The sequence below is a fragment of the Seriola aureovittata genome, chromosome 9 (assembly GCF_021018895.1).
Source record: "Seriola aureovittata isolate HTS-2021-v1 ecotype China chromosome 9, ASM2101889v1, whole genome shotgun sequence".
Taxonomy (NCBI): Eukaryota; Metazoa; Chordata; class Actinopteri; order Carangiformes; family Carangidae; genus Seriola; species Seriola aureovittata.
Genome location: NC_079372.1, coordinates 2,478,157 through 2,503,787, shown reverse-complemented (window position 1 = coordinate 2,503,787; position 25,631 = coordinate 2,478,157). Strand labels below are relative to the sequence as shown.

The following is a 25,631-nucleotide window of genomic DNA, read 5'->3' as shown; positions in this document are numbered from 1 at the left end:
GGAGTAAAAAAAAGTACAATATTTCTCTCTGAAGTGCTGTGGAGTAAGTACCAGTATACTTCGAGGTCCTGGAGATCCGTCAGTCCAAGCCCGGCAACATCAAGGCCACCAGCATGTTCAACATGTTTAACTGATGTAAATTTGCCATTTTTGACCATTTTCTCCATTTATTAAAATATGTCAGAGGTCCCCAGGCAACATTCATGTCTCTCAGTGTCAAGCATCTGTTTTTCATCACACAGTATAACCTCTTTTTACTCATATACTTTCTGACCTCCCGTGTCTGCGTCAGATTTTCTATTGTCATTTTATGTTCTTCTTCATTTTTTCTTGAATTGCTGTCATTTATTTTTGGCTTTACTATTTTTACTGCCCTTCATTGTTCTCTTCTTTCTTTTTTCCTTCGGGCTTTCTTCTCACTTACAGTCATCTTGTATCTGTAATCTTATTTCACAGGCCGCTCCAATCTTCTCTATTTTCACCTTTTAATCCTGTCAAGACATCTTCCTCACTCTGCTCTACATTCTTTCCAAGCATTTTCTCTCTTTTTTCTTCTTGCCCTTTAATGATTCTGCCTCTAATCTTCCATCCTTTTTATGGACGACAGTCAGAGGCGGAGCCATATTGTTTTTGGGTTGTCCGTCCATCCCATTCTCGTGGACACTATATCTCAGAAACACCTTGACAGAACTTCTTCAAATTTGGCACAAATATTCACCTGGACTCAAGGATGAATTCATTCGATTTTGGGGGTCAAAGGTCAGAGGTCAAGGTTACAAAAAGCATTTTTGGTCTTGTGAACGCAATATCTCACCTTGAGGGAATTTCTCCAAATTTGATTAAAACATTCAACTGGACTCAAGGACAAACTGATTAGATTTTGGTGGCTAAAGGTCAAAGTTCAAAGGTTGAGGTCACGGTGACTTCACAAAATATGATTTTGGAATTGTGAATGCAATATCTCAAGAACTTCAAATCTGGCACAAATGTTCATTTGGACTAAAGGACAAACTGATTAGATTTTTGGGGTCAAAGGTCAAAGGTCAAGGGCATGGTGACCTCAGAAAATATTTGTTAGACATAACTCAAGATTTCACAAAGCAATTATTTCAAACAATTGGTTCATATCTTATATGACTCTGGATAAACAGGGATGTAACCTGAAACTAGCAGACAACCACAAGGCGGTAATTTTAGTTTTAGTTTTATTTTTGCTGTTATCTGTGTATAGATGAGGAAAGACAACATATGATAATATAATAACGTAATATTAATCATGATAACTCCATGATTAATATAAGTAAATATAGAATATTTAATTAATGAGCATCTTTTTTCAAAGACCTGAAAAGAAGCAGAACACATGGGATATTGGATCCTAAAGTAATTTACTCTAATGCAATAAACCCTTGAGTTTACATTCCCTTCAAAGCAGTTTGAGATTGAGATAATACACATATGGTTGTTGAACATCTAATTTAAAAACCATAGAGTTTAATATGCTGCTCTGACAGCCTCCACTCCTGCATTTGCTCCCATTCAGCCTCAACAGCATTAGAGAAGTCAGAAACTGATGATAGCTCACGGTAGGTGTTCCAGTTCATCCCTGAGGCGTTGGATGAGGTTGAGGTCAGGGCTCTGTGCAGACCAGTCACGTTCTCCACACCAAACTCCCCATCCCACACTCTCCTACATTCTTTCATTTCTTTGGTTTCCGTCCCCTCATTTTTTATTCCTTCATTTTCCTCTTGTCTCTCCCTCTTCTTTTTTTTCCTTTATTCTGTATTTAATGGTGCCAATTTACCGTCTCTCCACTCTTCAAAGAACATCCACCTCCTGTTTCCATCACCCACCGGCATTGGGCTCTGTTTCATATTTTATTTTCATCAGTCTTTTCATCTGGTTTTCTCTGCCAAAATATCATGCGTATCCCTCTGATAATGCCACTGCCTCTGCAAGATGATTATGTTGCTTTCCATATCTTTCTATACTGTACTTTACCTCTGTTTTTCATCATCTCCTTTCTGTCTGCCTTTCTGTTTTTTTCACTGTAGTGCTTTTGGCTCCACATCCACTTGAACCTCTTCATTACTCTGTGGTTGGTCAAGTGTTTTTTTTCTGTCTACCCAGACTATTCAGATAATAAAAGATAATATAGTTACTAAACTATGATCTGTTCTCCTTTTCAGTAATATCCATTGTAAGTTTTAGTCTTCATTTTTGATATCTTTTTGGTTACAAAGCCATTTAGTGACCTAATAATATAGCATCGTAAGACTTCAAACAGCCAGTAAAATGAGATCTTCCCCCTTATTCATTATGTAGGCCGATTTAACGATACATTTTTCTTATCTGTACTGAAACCCCAGAATCCCTCACTGTTTGTTAAAAGGAGCAGGAACCTTGAGTTAAGCTAATGCTAAATGTCATTCTTTCTGTTTTACTCGGATCTGAGAAAACGCTGCTGTTATTGTTAGTTAGCTGATGCACTCCTACGCTCGTGTTGCCGCTGATACAAATGTGTGGCCAATGAAAGTAGGCAGCGGAGCCCATCTGATAAGACAGATCAAACATCTTCTAATTCAGGAAATATATTTTGTGCCTTAGGCTGTCAGTAATCCATGCTTGATCAGCTGGCACTAAGCTGGGCTGGAAAATGCTAGGAGACATGTAGCTGTACCCTTCACTGCATTCTCCTCATCTCCAAACTCCCACCTCTTCCTCCTCCTTCCTCCATCCGTCCTTCTGTTAACCTATAACTTATTACGTGTGTGTCCTCTGGCGTGTGAGGATATGCACGTGCGCTACACTTCAGGAAAATCAGAACTCAAGCTTTCTGCTTGGGTTTGCTTCCCTTCAATGTCAATGCGCTCTGACAGTTGACCCTGATTTTCCTCTGCCAGTGTGTCTTTGTCTCTTCACACACACACACACACACACACACACACACACACACACACACACACACACACACCAATTCCTCTTTTCTCATTTTTTCTCAGTGCTCTTCTGCTCTCTAGCCCGTGCATTTCCCCTCTCACTTCGTCTCCAACTATTCTAACCACTTATTCTTAATTATACATGAGCACAAACACATGCTCTCAAGCTCCAAATTGATCAAATAGCAGTGCAGTGACAATCAGGTGCATTAACATTGGAGCCTTGTCTGCTAATGGGAGCCAAACATCACAAATGGCATCCACTTACAGGCAATTAATCCACTGACTCGCCTTCTCTTGCATCCACCTTACAAGTATTAGTGTCTGCTCAGTCTGCCCTGGATTCTCTGCCCAATTTGCACCAGGAAATTTCACAAAAAGACATAATGGCATCAACATATCGTACCCGCTCACTGAGAGATTGATTTTGAATTTCGCTCCGTTAGAAGCTGCAGCTCTAAAAGGGCTCCTGCCTTCGGCATCTTCACCCCCCTGCAGCTTCCATCATACAGAACCCTTTTCTTCTAACATGACCTTTGAAGAGACCCGAAAGGTTGGACTTCTGTCTGCCCACTGGAGCAACAGCACACTCTGTTTTCAAGCTATGCAGGTATTATTGGAATCATGTGAGACATGTAAATGTAAGAGCGTCTACTAAGACTGATCTGAGTAACACTTTGATCTACTGCAGTGTGAGTTCACACATTACACTGGCCTATTTTTGGAGTCTAAATATACACTCGTGGATAAAAAGTGCAGAACACAACAACACAGTGTTAGTACTTAAACGAAATCCTCATATGTGAGTTATATTGTACATAGATTATGTGTTAGGAAAATTTTTAAATTCCATAACTTAATCTTCTTATTTTTTGGTAGCTAATGCACTCTGGGATAAAGATGCTGTGAAGTAAAATATACCCTGATGTTTATATACTATTAAGAGCAAAAATACAGACTGTGAACGTGAGATTTCAGCTGCTGCTGCAGTGCAAACTTTGACAGTAAAGTTTCCAGGTGAGAGCTGTTTCATAACAAGGAAGAGCCAGCTGGCTTTGAAGAGTGAAAACCAGCTAATTGCCCCAGATTCAACACAAGGTGGGATTGAAATTCCTTAGCATATATTTACAAGGTATTTTCAGTCTGTCTTATTTGAAAGAGAGGGAAAATAATTTCCTCTTTTTCCAGTTTCTTTGATGGCCGTCTCACCTAGATTCTAATACAATTTAAAAAGCGTCAGACTAAATAAGCACCAATTCTTTACTCCTAGTAAATTTAAAGGACCGTTTAGTCCCACAAACACTATATAAGGTAAATGGTCAATATATGAACCACTTCATTTATGATTTTTTTCATTAGATATCAATTCATTAACATGTTATTCAACTTAAGCAAAGAGACAAGTAATACATCTTTTCATGTCATCAACATGTCATGAACTTTATTTCATGCCAGAAAACAATCATAATATATATATACTGTCATACTGTACATTTACCAATGTTCTACAACAATTACTTACATCTTACAGCTTCCATTAACTACTGTACACAATCTTAATCGACTTATGTCTTATGTCATCACACAAAAACAGTTTCTGCTTAATTTCTGTACTCAAAATATAAACTCCTATTTGTGCGCACTGTACCATTAAACTCTTCTGATTACACACTGCAAATGTAAAATAATGGCTTTTAAGTTTTATTCATAAAGTAACAGTACAGGCAAACTGCACAGTTATTTGGTTAATTGTTATTGTCCGCTAATGTTTGACTACACTTCAGTGCAGCCTCTTGGCTTGTTAATTCTACATTTCAATAGACAGTCTACAATAAATGTCTGTTCTTCACAACAAGGTCCATATTTTTCTAAAGTGCAAAAGTGACACACGGATGATAAAAGTTTAGATGCGGACCATAATCATTCAATAACTTTGTTCTATCTAATGGCTCTCTAACCTTTCAGCAAAAAGACACCTGCTAGCAAAGCTTTGAAGAAGACAACAAAGCACAATACCACAGAGAGAACAAGGGAAAATGCAGGATAACCCTACCACTATTTCTGTTTTTGTCTGTACTGAAGAAAGAGTGAAGGAAGTGATAGATGCACAGATCAGTTGTTATTCATATGTTGCTATTTTTGTGGCATCTTTGACATTATACCTACTCTACAATGTAGTTTTGATTGAAATAAACTAGCACAGAGGAATAAGAAATCATGCAGATCTTTTTTTCTATTGTTATTTCTTGTGTGTCCATTAAAATAGAAGAAAAGAAATGTGCCAAAACTGTGAAAGAAACATCAGCACGGATCCTGATCACACAATAAAATATTGCATTACCTCAATTCTTTCTATTCCAAGGTTTTAGTTTGTTTCACTGTTGACTGATTTATCTAATCAGTAATCTTTTTTATAACCTTGGAGCATGGCTTTGCAAAAACAATCCTGGTCATGCCACGAGGAAACAAATATCAAGGAAAAAAAAAGAAAAAAACAATTATACAATCGCCTCTTCCTCCTGCTCTTATTGTGTTGAAAAGTAGCCGCTTTGCCCTGTCAGTTGTTGTTCATAATCCACCAAGAGGCTGTAAAATGAAACAGAAATTAAGGGTCTGTATTTTATGGTCTTTGCTTGAGTCAAATAAATTAAGAATGACAGAAGGAAGAGAAGCTAGGTATATAACGACATGTTACTTAGCTTTGAATTGAAAACTACAAATGATCTAATTCACACATTAAACCTGCAATAATAGGTTTTTGGGCCACGTGTTTCTGCAGCAGAAACAAGCTGTAAATGCAACACCTTTGAATTTGATATGCTGAACTGTTTAGCAACCAGACACCAACACATCCAAAGCAATATTAGCTTTGAATTTGGAGTCTGCTTTCTGGCCAGCTGGGTAATTTAAGTCCAATATTTACTCTCCTTTTAGCTCTGTTTTTGGTCTTTACCAACTCCTGAGGGAAATATCTGGCTCTTTAGCAGCTAAATGCTCCACTGTGTTCACTAGCTAGTTGCAAACTGTTTCTGTCTTATGGTGAGAGTGACTCAAAACAGTAAAGTTACAGGCTGGAAAACCAAAACAAGGGGCTAAAAGATGCTAAAACGCTCCATTAGAGCTGAGGGGAACTACTCTGTACACTATGACGATTCCTTTCAAATACAAACATATAGTCATTTGATCCGCTGTCAATATGAAAATATTGATTATAACAATATGAAAGGTATATTTTAGCTGTAAAGCACTTGACTTCTATTATTTCCCACAAATCATTCTCCCAGAAAGACTTAATGACTTCATCATTTAACATTTCATCTCATCTATAATTCTCTTTCTCATGAAGTGCTGAAAACGCCTGCTCGTTGTGTGAGATACATGCAATAATATTTTTCCGCAAGGCCTTGGTATTTTTTCTTTATTTCTTCATCTCTTTTTTACTGAGAATAGTCATAATTAATTCATAAAACTACCAATTGAACTGCACTGGATTCATGTGAGATCTTTCTGCATGAAATAGCAACATTTAATCAGAGATTATTGTTTCAAGGTCTGGATTCTACCTGGGAGGAGCATAGTGGAGACCATCTCCGGATCTTCCAGTGAGTCGATAATGCAGCGCTGGAAGGTCTTACTGATGGTCGACTGCAGGTAGCTGTAGGGAAACAGGGATGATAAGATGAGACTGCCATAAAACTTCAAACAGAGCCTGCGATCAGCCTGGTGCGCTGGACAAATTTTGGTTCAGCAGCGAATTTCTAAGAATGTATTTTCTGGTGTAATACGCCATGAAGCCCTTCTGATCCTACCTCATCCAGGAGAGACGGTCCTGCCAGAATTCATACATGATGAAGCATGATCTGTCTGGCAGGTTCTGGACTGAAACACTAAAAATAAACAGACACAGAGAGACAGAGAGAGAAAGAAAGCAGCCGGGGTTATCGGGTCCGTTTGGGAAATTTGAAGCGTTTCGAAGTGGCTGCATCAATTCAGAGAGAGATCCTGAGGCAAACACAGGTACTGAGGCAGATAAAGGGACATACTGCAGATTGTTAAGTTGGCTGCTCGTCGCATCTGCGTAGATTTTGAGAGCTTGCTGAAACTGCTCCACATCTCTCTCCTTCACGGACATTTGTCTCTGAACCAGGAGAATGTTCTAGAGTAGCGTGAGAGAAAACAAACCAGATTCATAATTACATCACCGAATAATGACGCTTCCAGCTGTTCAAAAAAAATCACATACATCAAAAAACACCCGGAACTCCTCAACAATTAGCATCAACATTATTATATGATATTTGGTTCTACGTAAAGACATAAAATTTGACAATCATACTGGTGAATTTGACTCACCGATTTATACGTCCCTGCTAATGTGTCCTCTTTGAGAGGTTCAAGATGTGGACTCTGAAAATGTGGGCATAAATATTTCATTCAGCTATAAGCAGAACAAAGATTAGGAGCAGAACTGGTTTAACTGAATCCAGCAGAGGTCTGGCCTCTACTTTTTTGAACAACCACTGTGTCTCATCAGCACACTGAACCTCTCCTCAGAGTCTAGACTGAGTGGAGCCCAGCATGTATTCACAGGCTGATACCGTATACACTGCATTCAGATTGTTTTGCACTTTCTACAAATCATCCTCTCTGACAACACGTCGGATCCCATATCTGCAAAAAACAGATTAGGGCTCATACGGTCTGCTTGACATTTCTCCCTGTAACAGCTGAGCCACTGTAGTAAAACCTTTTAGCTGCAATTTCCACTCTTTCAAACACATTAAAATGACAATGTACCACCTCACCATTGTAGCAATGCTCTGGTCTTAGTGCTCTCACTCTTTGGTATTAAGTATTATTGTTATATTGCCACTTAAAGGGCTTGAATTCTTATGAGGGTGACCCATTTCAAATAAAATTCAGAAACCATGAATTTCTCAAGCCACTATGGTACTGCTCCAGATTTCAGGAAATACACTTTGTTGTCGAGAGTTATATGAGAAGATCAATATTATTCTCAGGTCTGAACCTAAGAACCTAGAACCAGGGGACAGTTTCACAAAGATATTTCAGACTGGTCTGTAGTGTTGGTCCAGTCTTAATGTTGCTCATAGATCAATCTGATGTTGGACAGAATGTTTCACAAAAATAAAAACTAATTAATTTTAAGCCAAAAATATTAGACACCTTACTCCCGGAGAAGCTCAGGTCTAAGGCCAATGTTACCATGGTAACATGGTAATCAGTGACACCTGCGCTGACCAGTATCACCCAACAACAGGAAAGAGTTGCTCATAATTTGTGGTTCTTGATTTTGAAAAAAAGTCTTTATTTACCCAGAATTCATTTTACCACAGTCCACCTTAAAATAGTCAAGAATTAAACTGCAGAACATCTAAATAAACTAAATAAACAGATGAATGTCTATCTGAAGTGTTTCTATTTGTTGTATCTAGTTAGCTTAGCTTAGCTTAGCATAAAGACTGGCTGTGAGGGGAAACAGCTAGCCTGGCTTTATCCAAGGGTAAAAACATCTTCACTCTGACAAAAGCAGATGGATTTTTCTACAAACCTCACACTCCAGTTTGTCTATGAGTTGCTCCAGCTGGTTGATCTGGGAGCCCCAGTGGTTGTCTGGCTCCACACTGACCCCTAACCAAAGAAACAAAAATATGAGCTCAACACAACACGGGAAATCTGACCAAGGACACTCTATCAAAGTAATTCATGTTCTGTTTTGAATTACCTTCAGTGAGCATCCTCCTGAGCCCAAGAGCTGCAATATGATCTTTTTAAACTTTTGCCCTTGTCACATTTACCTCCAGTATCTTTAACTCAGTGTTCCTGAAGCGTACCTGTGGTGAGCATGCCAGAGTAGGGGTCAGTTGGCGAGAGACACATGTTCCTCTGGATGCGTCGGCCGGGGCGTTTGGCCAACCTCTGGACAGGCAAGTCCTGGGGCTTCTTCAGTATCCTCCTCCCTGTACAGCCCTGGTCATGAACAGCATCCATAGCACAGTCCAGGGATGACTGAAGGGACTGCAGCTGGGTGGAGGTCTCCCTCAGCAGGAAGCGTGTCACAAACTGACCCAGCACTGATGAACCCTGATACTCCTGGAGCGAAGAGAAAGGGTAAAATCAAGGAAAAGAATGGGTCATCATTCATCTTTAGTCCCACAAATGCTTCTTGTTTCCTTAGTTAGGATTATGCTTTCTCTCCCGCTCTCAATAAATAATAAGGTTTGTTGATTTAGGTATCTTGCAGTGAACAAAGGTAAAATGATATTATTCCCACCTGCCACCTTAAAACAATTCAGACATGCATGGTGTGAACATTTCACTGCGTAGATTATCCTGAATTAATGGGTGCAAAGCACACACGGTAATAATGGTGTTTTCCATGAACTGAAAATGTAATGGCTGCTGTTTTTTTTTAGCTGTGTTACTCCACATAAACATAACTTTGTCTGATTTGTTTTTGTGGATAATGATGCCTGTCACCCTCACCAGCACCCTGTGGTGCAAAGAAATAAAGTCCAGAAGAAATGGAGCGGAGACATTTGAGAAATGACCGCAGGCTTGTTGGAATCCTCGTTTCTACGTGTTTTTTGTTTCTGTTTTCCGGGCAGCAGAGACACAACATGAGTAATGAACCTCCGTCCTTTTCTCAATTTCTTCTCTCTTTCTTTTTGAGACAGAAGCGCTATGACAACACAGCTGATGTTTTCTTTTCATATTGGGGCAGCACAACAACACAGAAGATACATTTTACTGTGCTGATTTCATCACATTACATGCTGTGTTTTCAGGCACTATGAAGGAATTGCTTCAAGTAAAAAATTTGAATTTAATAGCTAAGTCTGATTTCAGTGAGATGAACTAGTATGTATGCTGCCACCAACAATCCCCCCATCTGTGTCTCAGTTACAGCGTAGAACAATGTTTAGAAACATTATGATGTCACAGTGACTCTGACCTTTTGGATATAAAATGTCATCATAATTTTATCCTATTTTTTGTGTGGAATTTTGTCATAATTAGGATATACATTTTATATCCTATATTCTTTTTTATATATATCATTATTTAGAGTTACAGCCATTGTGAGGTCACAATGACCTTTTGACCTTTTGACCACCAAATTCTAATCAGTTAATCCAGTCCAGGTGACTTTTTGTGCCAAATAAGAAGAAATCCCTTCAAGGTGTTCCTGAGATATCACATTCAAGAGGATAGGATGGACAGAGGGACAGACGGACAGACAGACAACCTGAAAACGTAATCCCTGTCGCTGGCACCGAGGCATAAAAATGCATAAACTGCTGCAGTGGGTGATACAGAGAAGGGGAAAGTACAAGAGAAAAAGAAAAAGAGCCAGACAGGCAGATAATGTCGGAGAAGATGGATGCACAGAGAAGGGATAAAACAGAGAGAAAGAAAAGTGTGCCTCTGAGTGAATGATGGAACTGGATTAAAAAACAGAAACAGGAATTGAAAGAGGACGAGATCAGAGCAGCTGAAAAAAATGTGTGTTTGTGGCGCAGTTCTGAGGAGGATCTGACGTCAGATCAGTTGGACAGCTGAGGGGATTTGTCAGCCTCAGATAATGTCATCTACTATGTTCTCTCTCTTGCTATCATCTATAACACCCACTTGCTGCACTGCAGTGAAAGTAAGTCACTATATACACAGAAAACAAGCATATTATACGACTTCATCCACGTCCAAATATCTGTCTGTTCACAGTCTGCGTATTATTCTCTACCCTTGCCAAACAGAAATAAATATTAGCTTGTTGGCTTAACATGGAAGGGTTAGGGGAGATCGATTGAGTCAGCTGAGCTATTGATGTCCCAGTGGAAGTTCTCTGATGTTGATTTCAACTGTGTGTGCCTAAAACAGCATGACTACAGCTTTAATCCCCTCTACATCTCTTAATACACAGTATACCGCTCTGCTGGACCAGGTCTCATAACAGACATTTCCTAACGTTCTAATTAGCATGGTTCACAGTCCAAGGCTTGATGATTTGATGAAACATCTGGAAATAAATGTAAAAGAAACACTGGGCTATAACCTTCACTCCTTTGAACTCAACAGTGTTTTTCTCAATTTAAACGCCGAACCTTTTTTTTTCTCAAATCTACATTTAGAACGGAACAGATTAGAGTAATGAAACCAAAGGTATGCAAACTAAGTGGAATCATGTTACTGCTTGTAGTGGTTTTAAATGTAAAGCAAAAAAATAGAAAAAGAAAAAAAATACTCCATGTAATGTCAGACAGCCAACACAATGCAATCTGTGCCATCATGTGAAGATGAAAGACACACTTGAGTTAACAGCAGTAATAACATGCAACAGCCTATGTTGCTAGAGGAAATCTTGTTCCCATGTGAAGGTGATGTATTCCTGCATGAGCATATTGCAGCATTCAGGTGTTCTTGTGTTCCAGCACGTTACACAACCACACCAGAACAGACCTACCATTTTCATGGTAATGTTGAAAACCCTATCTACTGTTTACTGACATGAAAGTTATAATGACATCTAATGGTGAATACTAAGTTAATCAATTAGTTGGTTGACAGAAGATTACTCAGCAACAATTCTGAAAATAGATATTTGATTTGATTTGCTGCTTTTCTCTGTCGATTGTTTTTAGGTCTTTATTAACCATGCTAGCAGTGTGGCTCAATATTAGGTCAAAATTTCATTTGTTCTATATTTTGGTTTATGACCAAATCTTAGGATGCTAACACTCTCAAGTAAGATGATGATCGTGGTAAGCATGGCATTCTGTTCATGCTAAACATTAGCATGATACTGTAGCATGCTGGCTGTTCATGTTGTCACGCCCCCGTCTGGATAGTTAAGTTACCTTTCTGTTTCTCCCAGTGTTCTTTGTCTTGTACTTCCTGGTTTATTTTGACACTCACCTCTTGTCTCGTTTCGGTTGTCATGGTTACCATAAATACCAAACACGTGACTGTCCTGAAAGTGGCGTACCGATCGTTGCCGTGGTTACTATAATAACGGCCATAGCTTGGTTAAGTTAGGTTCACAGGTCTGACCACCTGGGAATAATGCTTGAACACTCTTAAGTTGGGATGAAAGGTTTTCTTCCTGTTCTGTCAACATTGTGTGAATACAGCATAAGAACAGCCTTACATGAAAGACTGTCCAGCTGATTTACAAAGACAGAAATTTGCCATGTTTCTCACTCCAACAAACTGACATCTGCTGTCATCAGCTGGTAGGAAGTCATTTTTTGTATGGCACTGTGAGTCTATGTTTGAAAATGTATCATCGGTGAAGAGAGGCAGAATCCGTCATGCTGGGCAGTTTTTTTCTTTTGTACCACAAAACCTGTGAGAGTGTTTCACACTGACAGCTGAGGCACAAAAACAACAAAGCCTGCCTGGATGCCTGGAGGGGTGAAGGATGCTGACATCCTGAAAGTTATTGAAACGTTTAATAGTCTGCCCTGACATGCAAAACTCAACACAGCGCAGAGGGGAAACCATCATCACCCACCTCTTTAGTTTTATCCATGGCCTTCAAAATGGCCACATTCAGCTTTTCCAGAGCAGACAGGACGCTGACATATTCTCCCAGATGTGGGGTGAAGTACTCTGGAGGAGAAGAGTCGTTAAGCACTTTCAGCATGGTTTGTGTCTGATCAGCACACTGATCAGTGGTGTTTTCCACGAGAAGGAGATATATCAACACTGACACTAATGGCATTAACAGAATTAAAGTAGTTCGGCCAATGCCATAATTACAGTCACTGGGCTGGGGCATGCCTTGGTTTGTGTTGTGGTTATCATCAGACAGCTGATTATACCAAGAGCAACAGCCAGAACCATGAAACCTGGGCTTAAGCAAGCTTATGTACTGTATATAAAAAAATAAAATGATGCAAGAATGACGCTTAATTACCTGAGAGCTTGTCTATGTCCAGGTTGCTGTGAAGAGGGATGGCAACGGAAAGAAGAGAAAAAGAGTTATCATTGGGGAGCTTAAAATAGAGTTTCACAAAGCACTGGAAAAAGTCCAGTCTTTTTGTCTAATTATACATGCTAGCAACATGGCTCCAATGTCAGTTTGCACAACAGACCAATGTCAGTCTGACTGACCTTGATCATCCCCTCATTTTTCCTCTCCTGCAACCAATATTTTGGTCATTTTGGCTTTTACTGAACTATCTTGACAACTCTTAATTGGATTGCTGTGAAATTTGGTGCAGATATACAAACTACATAGATAAATGCACTTTAAAATGACTTTTCATCAGAATTTGAAGTTAGCATTAGTACTTTGGTTTATGGCCTAATACCTGCAAAACTAATAACTAACATTTTCATCCACCTCAGCTGTACTATGTGTTTGGTGCTAATTAGAATGCACACAATAAATTAAGATCATGAACATTACACCTGTACCCATTATGCCTGCTTAACATCAGCACATTAGTATCGCTTTTGTGAACATGTTAGCATGCCATCGTTAGCCACTAGCATGGCTGAAGATCATTGTTTCCTTGTAGCTTTCCATTTGAAACAAGGAGACATTGGTTTTCACTACTGACTTCTGAGGGGCATTTAGACAAGGACCTAAACACAGGAGCACTGGTGCCTTGCAACTAAAACTGAAAGAACTTTTACATCACATATTGTATAATAACGTATAATAACGTATAATGTATAATGTACTGTGTTATAGCAATTATAACGTGCTGTATTGTACCTGTGCAGATTTTACTGGACATTGATATAGGAAGGCAAAATGTCATCATATTTGTATACTTTTGATAGTTGTGTTGTTTCATTCTGTATTATAGGTACTTAAGATTTCAATCATCTTAATAAAGAGTTCAATAATAAGAGGGACAGAAAGTACAATTTAATTTGATTGTCACCTTTGACAACATTGAGTTAAAATATCATTTTGCAAAGTTAATGCACAGCTGTGTTTGATACGTTTTGCAAATTCTTTTATATGTATTTACATTTGTTTGAAGTTGACAGTATAAAAATAAAGTTGAGCTGCACATATAATGGTGTAGCTAAAACTCTAACACCTAAGAGGTTATTGTTCATTATGATTTGTTGGTACTTCAGTGCTGCCAACAGAACAGAGTGATATCTCATTTCCAGTTCATCGGTGTTGTGCACACAGACACACGTTATTCTAATAAAGGTTTTTCAAGTTTAATTCTGAGCCGCTGGCACAGGCAAACATTAACATATTTACAGTAATAATCTCATTTTTGCTCATCAGTGTGCAAACAGAGTGCTGCAAACTCAAGGGCTTTCATGCCAGAATTAAGGCTCTCTATGGAATATTGACATAATCTTCACTGAAGTGAAGTGTTGACATTGCACTGCCAGGCAGCAGGAGAGCAGGAGGGGCTACAGATGGCAGCAGAGTTGGATCATGCCCAAAAAGGAAGATGAGCTTACTCTGTCTGCTGCCTGTCGATGGAGTAATACAGCTCCTGCATCTGCTCGTCAGTGAGGATACCATCAGTGAAGTACGACTGGAACTCCTCCAAGGACAGCTTCCCATCGTCTGAAAGGAGACACACCCATAAAAATCACACGCCACTTTTTTATGGCTTCATTGAAGAGTTATCTATTATTCAATATAATGGGATCAGGCTAATTTGGCTTCTCAACACTAAATTAATTCTGGTGAGGAGCTCTAAAGTGCTACTGCAAATGAAAATATTCTCATCAGTTGACATAGGTGTGTCTTTATTTGGCTTTAAATCCTCTCAAGGACAAAACTAAAATCAATAAATTACATTTAGAAGTGTTTCCCATGGAAGTGAATTAAACCTACACACTAATACCCCACATCCAACTCCATTACTGCAACAAATGGTTAGTTGTTAGTGATACAGCTGAAAATCCAATTTCTGCTCTTAAGAGAAATAAAGAGAATAATTCCCTCATTAAGTAAAACATTTTCCTTTTTAAATAAGACCGTATCGCTGCCTCCATTTCCTCAATGCTGAAAAGATACTGAAAAAAAACAAAAAAAAAACGCAATTTCCACTATAATTCATTCCTGCTTTTACAGTAGTAATCACTTAAAAAGAGTTTGCACCAATTTTATAGCTTCATCATGGTGTAGCTAATGGCAGCTCAGAGGATAAACTCAGACGCAAGAGTGTATTAAAGGTAAGCATGGTCTGCCTCTCATAAGCAGCGTCTGGCTGTGTGCTGCAGGGCTTGCAGCATCCTGAGAAAAGTGGGAGCAGGGACTGGAGGTTATAGTTTGAGTAGTCAGAGCAGGCTAACTTCAGACGATAATGAGATCTCGTCATCTTTGCTGTGGAAGCACTGAAACCTTTTGAGACCCCGCTCTCAAATCCCTGCCAGGCAACAGTGCTCTAACTCATAGCCCCGAGCTAACGGTAAATCCTATCATCTGTTAGTCGGGAAGAGCAATTTTTACCTGTTGCCAACTCACACTGTGGATGGCTCTGGACATGATGCATTTTGTATCAGTATCTGCTACATTAAAAACATTAAAATGTAAAGTGTCTCACATTGTTTAGCTGTTACTTTCTCACTTACATAAGGATCACAGGCTGAGGATGGCAATCTGTGCGCTTACTGAACATTTGTTGTGGTCTGGCTACGGCTGGAAGATGAAGCTATTAGACGAGGCAGAACGATAATTCCCTTCTTAAACTTCCCTGTAAGAATCTTCTTTCCACATGGTGTAGGAGTAAACACAGTCTGTTGCACCTCTGACTCATTCTCCAGCCTTCTCCACCAGAGCTGCTTTGGTGTAGATTCACACCCAATTATACAGCCCAAAAACAAGTTACAGTGCAGCTCAGATGGCACGTTTTGCAAGTTTCTCAGAGAGCGGAACTGCAGTGGTAGAATGGTTGATAGCTCGTGGCTAAAGACGGTGTTTGTCTCTGAAGCTGTCTGTCCGGCATGTGTTTTGTCTGGAGGATATGTTTCCAATTTCATAATTTAAGTAAAATGTGCATGAATAAGAATTGAAAGCGCTACATCACAATTAATATTGAAACAATTAGTCGATTACCAGTCAGCGAGGCTATCATGAAAAACCTACAGCATTGGTTGTTTGGTCAAACACTTTAAAATGACTTATGTTAAGGTTCTTTTGATTCCTGCGGCCATGCCAACAATGACTGTTGTCTCTTGGAAACAAAGATTGAATTATAGTTTACAGTTAAATGAACCAAACATTAACCACAGAGACCATGGAACAAAACTGATTTGTATTTTATGTTGTAGGGCTGGTGAGATTAGTCAATAATTTTGATAATTGATTTCAACCATTTCAGTCATTTATAAAACAGAAATATGAAACATTGCTTCCAGTTTCATGTGTGAGATGTGAAATGTGAGGATTTACTGTCAGTTTGACAACATTGTAAAAAATCTGATGAAGAAAATGATTGGTCGCAGACAAAATAACAATACCAATGCATTACAGACCTTCTGAACTTCTATAGTTATCTTACATATTTTAAAACACTAATATAAGAGCAGACTACACATTTCCCTCCGCACATGTAACAACCTGGCTCCACTTTGTTTCCACTGTGTGTAAACAGTTGCACACACACTCCAAGTGAAGCTGAGTGTTTGATTAAATACTGTACACTTCTGATTACATGCCTTGTGTGGGGCCTTCTCCACATTGTGAAGCGGCTTAGTGTCCTTTAACACTGTGTTACAATGACTATTTGACCAATCATAAGCATGCCACATTCAAATAATCAAAGTTTATTTACGTATATCTGTTTGGTTGGTCTGGCCACAGCAGGGAGAGCAGTTACTTTGCTATTGTTTCGATCGTGATCCCAGACGAAGTTGCAAAAGCAGTTTTAAAATTCTAAAGTGACATTGCCAATTACATAGTAGCATCCCATTTCAATAGAAAATACATTAATGAACTAGAAAAATATACTGGATTAAGGCAGATAATGTATTTTTAATGTACCAGTCCATGTAAGAAAAGATAATTAGATATAAAGTTATCCTCCTATGGGGGGCTGGAAGTGGGTTTAAAATTAAATTTATTATGGTCTTATTATAATTATATTCTATGACTTTAGTTTTAGATAACATAAAACAGTGCATGTTATAGATTACAGCCCTAAAAACACTCATACAGGACCCCAGCAATGAGTTTTGAAGTCTGGCAGTTGCAGTCAACATCTCCTAACTCCTCCCTGTCATCAACATCCAGTTCTCACACAGTGAGATTTAATCAAAGAACATGCAGGTTTTGCAGTAATGTATCTTGCCGTCAATACAACACCTCTGCAGGGAAATTTGTGTTTGTTCCGATGGATGATAAATCAGTACCTCACAACAGAAGCATGGCAAATTGGTGGTTTTACTGTAATTGTCTCTCTTCACACTGAGTAAAACCGCAGCTCTAACTGTGACCTAAGTGAAAATCTCTACCTGTACTGAAGCTTGTATCTTTCCAGGAACACTTTTCCACGAGGGAATCCTAAAGCTAAGTGCTAAAACCAAAGCAGCAGCAATAATTTATAAAGCCCAACAGTGCAATTCAGGAGAATAAGAGATAAGAACAGACTGGAAAGTAAACATAGACAAAAAAAATACTCAGAGTTATTCTCTTGCAGAGAAATGTAGTGAATCAACAGAATTTAAATTTTAAGTTGTGTTTATTAGCATTGTGCAGAATATTTATTTTAATGATGAAAACATGTTTGGATTAGAGCTGCAACAATTAATCAATTGACAGAAAGATAATCTTCAACTATTTTGATAATTATGTTATTATTATGATATTAATCAGTTCAGTCATTTTTGAGCTAAAATACAAAAAGACTTTGCTGCTTTTCTTTGTCCTATATGACAGTACACTGAATATCTATAGGTTTAGACTGTTGGTCAGACAATGCAAGCAAATCAAAGAGAAATTGTAAATGGCATTTTTTTTAACATTTTAATAGACCAAAATGCGTTGGATTAATTGAGGAAATAATCAGCTATAATGAAAAGTATCATTAGTTTCAACCCTAGCTTGGCCTAATTGATAGAAAAAAATTTGCTGCTAAAACATTTAACAGATAAAGGACAGCTGAAGATTTGCATCCCACAAATGACTGATAATGTTACTGTCCTCCATCCAGAGCTGCAGCATTTCTGCTGTGGTCTACAATCCTCTCTGCTACAGCACTGAATACAGCTTTAATTAAAAACCTGCAAGTGAACAAATATGTGGATGAGACACCTCACAATGATTCTTATTATCTGAGTGTCTAGAGAAAAAAAGAAAAATCATCATATCCACTCAGGTACCACCTCTACAAAACATATTCTTTTATAAATGTTTCCTCTAATGTGTTATATTGCTATTTCAGAAGAAATCAATAAGAATAAATGATGAAAAAAGTAAAGTCATACATGTCCGTGTTATAAAACTAAACCAATCAACGGCCTTGACAAATCATTTTTAAGCTCACTGCATGTGTGGAGAACTTAGCTCAGATGATTACACTGTATTCTGTTTGAAAAATTCCCTGAAGGCAGATCTGTGACTTATCACAAAATGCATCCCTCCTCCATGAAAGTTCATTTATTTCAAAAGACATTTGAAATAATGTTCATAATGTTGATTTTCATGATTGTTGGCCATGGTTCGCTTTTTCCTTATGAAATCTAAGTTGCACTGAAAAAATAGATTCTAAACTCCTTGATCATAGTTTCAGTTTCATCTTGTTCTCTGCGCCCAGTCAGTGAGCAGCAGCATAAATGTATTATAAAACAAATCTCAGCACAAGGCTGTTGAGTAAAAGCTTTCAGTCTTTCATTCTTGTTCTTGTACTCATACGATTGTTTTCTTTTTTTCTTTTTAATATCTAATTCCTCATTACAATAGCATAGAGGAACAGAGTGTAGTGGGTTGGTAGCCAGCACTCATTATGTGATAAATCAGCAGCGCTCGAGGCGTATCATGGCAGCCCACTCAGTGCTGATTGGAAGGAAGCACTTTCCTCTCGGGTGCACGACTCAGTGAGTTTGCGAGGACAAGAACTAAGCAGAGCTCGGCTGCAAATTGAAGATAACTACCTCAAACATGCGAGAGTTCTCCTCTCTCGCTTTTTCTTCCTTCTTTCCACAAACAGAGAAAAATAGAAGCTTTGTGTGAGTGGTGTGTGTGTGTGTGTGTGTGGGGGGGGGGGGGGGGGGGCAGGCATTAGGAGCAAACGTGAGGCTTCACAAAAATGCATGTAATATAAATACGACATCTGTTTCTATTAAAATATCACACCCTCTGTTGTGTTTTCAGTCATTACGTTTCACTAATAATCACCTGAAATGAGACACAACTTGAGGAAAGAAAAATCCACCCACCCTTTCCTAGTAACTTCTACAGTTTCTTCACAACAGCCCCAAAGAACAAAGGCAGCTCTTAAGGGCTCTATAATTCACAAACTGAATTTTTTTGTATCTAAATATCTCCACACGAGCTGTGAGGCACCTCAGACAACCCCTGCTCATGGCAGCGAATGTTGCATCGTTAACCCTGCGCTTATGTAACACATTCACAGTCCTCCTGAGGGAACTGATCAGAGCTTGTAGATAGTCATCATGTATTCATCACTGGCCCCTTAAACATTCCATTACATGGAGGTGCAGTGCACAAATAAAAAATTAAGAGTAAAAATGTTTTCTTGTTCGTCAGCACTGTTTTTATGCAGAGATGGATGCTCCATGTTTCATAAATACCTCCATGTTTCCCCTGGAGATATTTAGGGGAGGGGGATGTCCTTTGAAGCAAAGAGGGGATTTAAATGAAACACGGTAACACATTAATCAAATGTAACAGTGACATGTTTCCAGGAGAATTACATTAAATTCACATTAGGTGCAAGTCTCCAGTGAATTTGTACCATTTGGGGTTAAAACTGCATTTTCTACAGAGGAAAACAGCGCAAGGTAAGCAACAGCTGAGGCAACATTTGCTGTATAGCAAGTTTACTTATATGATGAATTTGTGTCCACATATGTTGCAATATTTGCAGGATATCACTGTGATGAGCATTGAATGGTGAGCAGCTGCACTGAAGGAGTTCATCCTGTAAAATACAGTCACATCACGAAAACCAAAAAGATACACCTGCACCTGAGCTTGGTTATTTATATCCTTTCTATCTGGATCTCTCAAGGATGGCGATAAAAAAGAAAGATAAGTTCCTGCAGGTTAAATCTCCCCAGTCTGAACAGAGCCATCAAAGTCATGCCTTTTTCTTTTTACACTGGTGCATCTCATTTTTGCATGCAACTCCTTCAAAGAGATTTTTAATTGAGTTTTAATTAGCTGTATAATCCAATTAGCTGTGTATTTTGCTTACTCACCATTTTTGTCAGCCCGGCGGAATATCTGCAATAAGACAAGAAGATCATGTTTAGGTTTTTTGGTCTGGAGACAAAAAGCAGTAGACAAGATAAACAGTGATATTTAAAATGTTGCGCAATCAAGAGGAAATACAGTACCTTTATGTGGCAACAGAAAATTTACATGTTACACCAAAGAAGATAAAATTTTGCACAAATGCACACTAGGAGTTTTACGATGCAAGCTAACCGATGAGTCTTTACGCACAGCAGAACATTGAAGAGGAGCTTTGGTATGATAGCTTTTATGTTTCATATATAATAAGATATTTGAACACCGCAATATTTATTATTAATATCTTCAACCTCCTCACCACGTAACACAGAACCTGTGAGAAGTCAGATCTGTTCAGAGTGGCATCTCTTTCATTTCATTTTTCTTTCTGCTCAATCACCCTGTGTGGACCAATGGCGTCCAGTGGCTGGCTGATAAACTGTATCATCAGAGTGTAACGGTGCATTCACAGCCAGCTGTCTCCTTTCAAGCACATCAGAGCGTGAAGGCCTGAACACGCTCTGCTCACATCCCATTTTTTATAAGCATCCCTCCTCCATTCACGACACATCTAAGACTCACAGAAAATCTATACAAGAAAGAGTGGTAGTGAACAAAATGTACAGCATACAAAACATTGCACTGGCTTTTTAAGGACCCTGTGAAAATGCTTGTCTTTATGGTCAAAGTCAGTCAGTCATATGTTTGCAAATCATATGTACATGTACTGTACGTATTTAACACATAGTGAACGGTTTAAGACATTTCACATATTTTCCTACAATTCTAGATATCAATTTGTTTCCATTTATTTCCATTAGGTATAAGTTTATGGGCAGATTGATTTGAGAAGGCTGCATTGTATTACCTGAAAAAATAATGTAACATAGAGAAATGTTAATGCAGACTTGATGACTTAAAAATATTGAAAAAAATAAGACTAATTGATAAAATAGTTGAAAACAGTAAATGAATGAGTGTGTGGTGTGTGCAAGCCTGTATTATGAACATGAAATAAATGTTGAATTATAATTTCTCATAATCTTTTATGTCTGTTCATGTGAAGTAAACCACACTAAAGTTTTTCAAATGGTTGTTTATGTCAAAAGACTGAACTCCAAAGATGCCTTTGCCTTTTCAAAACCCATATTTCACACTTCTGCACCTTCAATTCATCATTACTTATTGGTCAACAAAAATCTGTGATAAGCTAAAAAAGATTGGCCCTGATTATTGATTGAAAACAAAAAAAAAAAAAGTTTTCAGAAAGGTTAGCTGGGATCTAAAGTGTAAGTGATTTTGTAGTGAATGGGCTAAAACATCTAAAACATCGGGTACAGACTTTTAACATCTCTGGACTGACAAGCAGGAATGATAACTTTTGTATGCAGGTGAGTGAAGGAGCCTGGAGGCTGCACTGTCACCGTCAAATCTCCCTCAACAATATAAGTGCTGATGTAAGGATCCTTTCTAAAACACTTCAGAGAAAGGAAACGAGGAGCTGCGCCATAAAATCTGGGAAACAAATTGAGAGCAATAAACATCGGCTCTGGAGAAACCTGAGTAGGAGATTTACTGGCCTTTACTCTTCCTTTGTGCTGCTAAGTGGGAGGTTGGTGGAGTCGATGGAGGTGCTGCCGTCCCACAGAGCTGATGAAGATCTTCTAAAAGCATTATTAGTTATATGGATGCTGCTCGGCTGTAATGTCTATCTCAGCCAGTCCCTGGGGCCTGTTAATATGCCGCACCGAGTCCATTTAAACACAATAAAACTACAGCAGGACATCTGCAGCATCACAGCTACGTATGAAACAACACTGTACGACAACACCGCTTCACATCAGCCTCTGAGGCAAATTATTATCTCAAAAACAGCAGCAAAATGTCTACCAGGAACGTAAAAGCTAACACAGCCTTCACACAACTGTGAGTCTGTTAAATCACACAGTGAGTCCTTCAGATCGTCTGAATACATAAACAGTCTTTTTTAGAGAGAGGGAGAGAAAAAACACAAAAAGCTTCCTCATGTCTAAGTGAGCAGTAATGAGTCTTTGCAGAAGAAGAATTTTCTGTATAATACTGTAGATATGACAAGCAAAATTTTGCTGTCAGGAAGACAGAGGAATACAAGAGAAAAGATTCAGTGCTCTTTGTACTGGAAAGGGGTCATGGTAGGATTGGTAGGTTGGATAAGCTGCTGTCTAGTGAAATCACACTCTAAATTTCTGCAGCTATTATAGAATAGATGACCATTGTAATAGGTTAAGTGAAGAAATGCAGCATTGGGCTGGAAACAATGGTTGCTAACTGCAATTAAAACCAAACGTGCTTCTTGCTGCAGTCTAATGTTCCTTTTGCTGGCCAATAATCTGCCTCAAGCAAAGAGAGAATTGTATAGTTTTTGAAGGGTAGGCTGCAAACCGGAGGCAGAACATAGGCGTAAAAGCTCCAAACATAATGCAGTGTTTTAAAATATAATACTGCATGGACATGTTCCTATTGTCGTCCTCTATAATGAGGTATTTTCACATATGTAGCAAAAAGAAAAAGGTCCAGCCACCAGAGGAGTATCTATCAACTGTGTGAGCAATATCCCCATCTTTCTATTTTTATATTTCTGTTTAGAGCTTTGTGAAGGGAAGGCTGCTCATTAAAAATAGATACAATATCATGTTTTATATAGACAATATGCATGTTTCATCAAGGGAACAACAAACCAATGTCATGACCGTCAACATATGAAAAAAAGGAAAGCAGCCACATTGAGGCAACTACAATGTAATGTTCTGCAGGTTAAATACGTGAAGTTAAATAAAACATTATAATGTAGCCTAAGTGAGATGACTGGCATCTCCTTTGTTATTCACCTAATGGCACGCACTCACCTTTCTTACATAACAGGGCTACTGTACATCAAGCACGTAAATGGGAAACTGTGATGCATTTAACGATGTGAACCATTCATAAAGAGCAGAATGGAGGGCAGAGAATTACTCATATTGTTCCATTGAAAGACGGTCCCGCAAACATGTCTAAATATAGACACACTCGTGCATAAAATCAACCAAAAAAGAAACGACAAAGAGGATGAATTTAGAAGCTATAAAAGGTAAGCACTTCAAGCATCACAAACCCGTGTGTACTTACATCATGAAACAGAGAGATGGCTTGGTTTTGGTTGTGGTCAAGCTCCTGCTGCTTCCTCAAGTGTTCGTGCTTGGCAGATTGAAGACACATGGTGATCATTTCTGTACATGCCAGCATTTTGCTGCTTTCGATGCGATTTCTGCCTTTTTCTCTGAAAAGATTGTCCTATCCCCGTGTGTGTGTGTGTGTTTTTCCCGGAGAGATTGTCCTTGTCAGGGTGGATTGATGGAGGATGATGATGTTGGTCCTGTGATCCAGTCAGGATGAGATGGACCTAGCCTGCTGCCCTCTGCTTGGCTGCTGCCGACAACAGCAGAGAAAACTCCGCCTCTACACGACTAGCACCAAAACCAGCAGCAGCATCAGCAGTAGCAGCAGCAGCAGCAGCAGTGATTCATAAAAAAGCCCGAGGAATGCACCATCTGCTGGTGAAGACACGCGCACACACGCACACACATACACATACACACACACTGTCAGATAAACAGTTAATTACAGGTTGGTTGACAGGGAGAGAGTTTTACAGAGAATCTGGCTGAATACAGAAAAGAAAAAACAGGAGTGGCTTATTAAACTGACAGGAAGTCGATTTACCTTATACTATTATGCTATATGTAATGTTAAATATTATGCCTAAAACACAATGTGAATGCAAACAATTTATTGTGAATGATGTACCAATTAATTCTGTACAAGTAGTCAACAGTGTACTTATTCAATCCTAAATCAGCATTAGCTTACTAGCTTCCTATGCTAACTCATTAGCGCGTTAGGCTAGTTAGCGAGCTAGCTCACAAGTTAGCAATTGTCAATTAAATTACACCCTTGACAAGTGAATTACACCCTTTGACATTTCAAAGGCACAAGCTTAAAAATATTTTACCTTAAAGCTTGGGCTTCAACATGTAAAGTTACCTCAATGTACACATTATCAAAGTTAGCTGATATGAGCTAACTAGCTTCATAATAGTGGGACTGTTATGTTGAGCTTGAAGCAAATTAATTTTACTTTTTGTTTTCTACTATTGGGTAGCCACATATAGTAAGCATGACTTAACACCTAATTCTGTCACATTCACACAGCAAATAGTTGATAATGACAATATATAGAACTTACCTCAGACATAGTTCTTCAAAAGTGAAACATCCTAATATTTTAATATGAAAGAGTAAACCATTTAACTATTACACAAAATTAATCCAAATTTTTGAGTTAAAGAAAATCTCTTGATTTATGTAAAAATCAACTTAAAGTCATGATTTTAATAGGAAACTTCCATATGGGAAAATTGTGTGATAATTATTGCATTTCCTTGCCAGAACTGGTGGCCATCTTGAATCTTCAAATGGCTCTTTTATTAAAAGAGTAATGCTCAAGGAGGATTTGTGCCAAGTTTAGTACTATATCTGTATCCACATTTGTAAGATTTCGTTTAATAAATGCAGTTTTGCTTCATTTCAAATTCTCATTCTCATTCGTAAAACAACGGTTACAGCCCAATGCAAACGTTATTGCTGTACTAAAATATTCCATACATTTCCACAGGTATAATAACTAAAGTATACTTAGAGTACATGTTCACACTCATGAATAGATGTTGAACTTAAAGTTTTGTTCTTGATCTTAGAAACAGTAGTTCAACCAAAATAATAATCTTAGCTGAAGGTCCACTTACTAGATTTCTTATGGAATTTTTTGCCTCAACTCATGGCCTTTAATGTTTAGATGGAGTTTGCTCAGTCATGCAGAGTGAATAAATAATCATGTAAGACATGGAGGCATTGTTATAGGTTACACATCTTATATGATCGCAGTTGTGTTATATTATCCATCACTGATAACTGTTTACAGCTGTGCCACAGGTTGGCACAGCTGTAAACAGCTATGGTTGTTGACAAATACATCAAACACTTATATCTGCTTACAACTACATTATTGTGTGATGCAGTTTGCTATAGATATATAGATATAGAGTTTGTTGTTTGAAAATGCAGTATTATTGGTTCAACAACTCAGACATCAAAGTAAATGTCCACCATAAAGTCATGAGAAATGACAGAGAGTGACACAACTGTATTGGAACCCTATCAACATCTTTGCACCTCCCATAGATTCA

General features: G+C 38.4%; 1 protein-coding gene across 1 annotated transcript; it reads right to left on the bottom strand.

Annotated features, from left to right (window-relative positions):
* Nucleotides 1–4,418: 4,418 nt before the first annotated feature.
* Nucleotides 4,419–23,892, bottom strand: LOC130174693 (N-terminal EF-hand calcium-binding protein 1-like). Its single transcript, XM_056384791.1, has 12 exons — nucleotides 23,515–23,892; nucleotides 20,334–20,358; nucleotides 14,403–14,511; nucleotides 12,880–12,905; nucleotides 12,475–12,572; nucleotides 8,795–9,053; nucleotides 8,512–8,591; nucleotides 7,293–7,346; nucleotides 6,983–7,095; nucleotides 6,749–6,826; nucleotides 6,503–6,594; nucleotides 4,419–5,525 (listed from the first exon to the last, which is right to left on the bottom strand). The coding sequence occupies exons 1-12, from the start codon at nucleotides 23,629–23,631 to the stop codon at nucleotides 5,497–5,499; spliced, it is 1,080 nt and encodes a 359-aa protein (XP_056240766.1). The 5' UTR covers nucleotides 23,632–23,892; the 3' UTR covers nucleotides 4,419–5,496.
* Nucleotides 23,893–25,631: the final 1,739 nt, after the last annotated feature.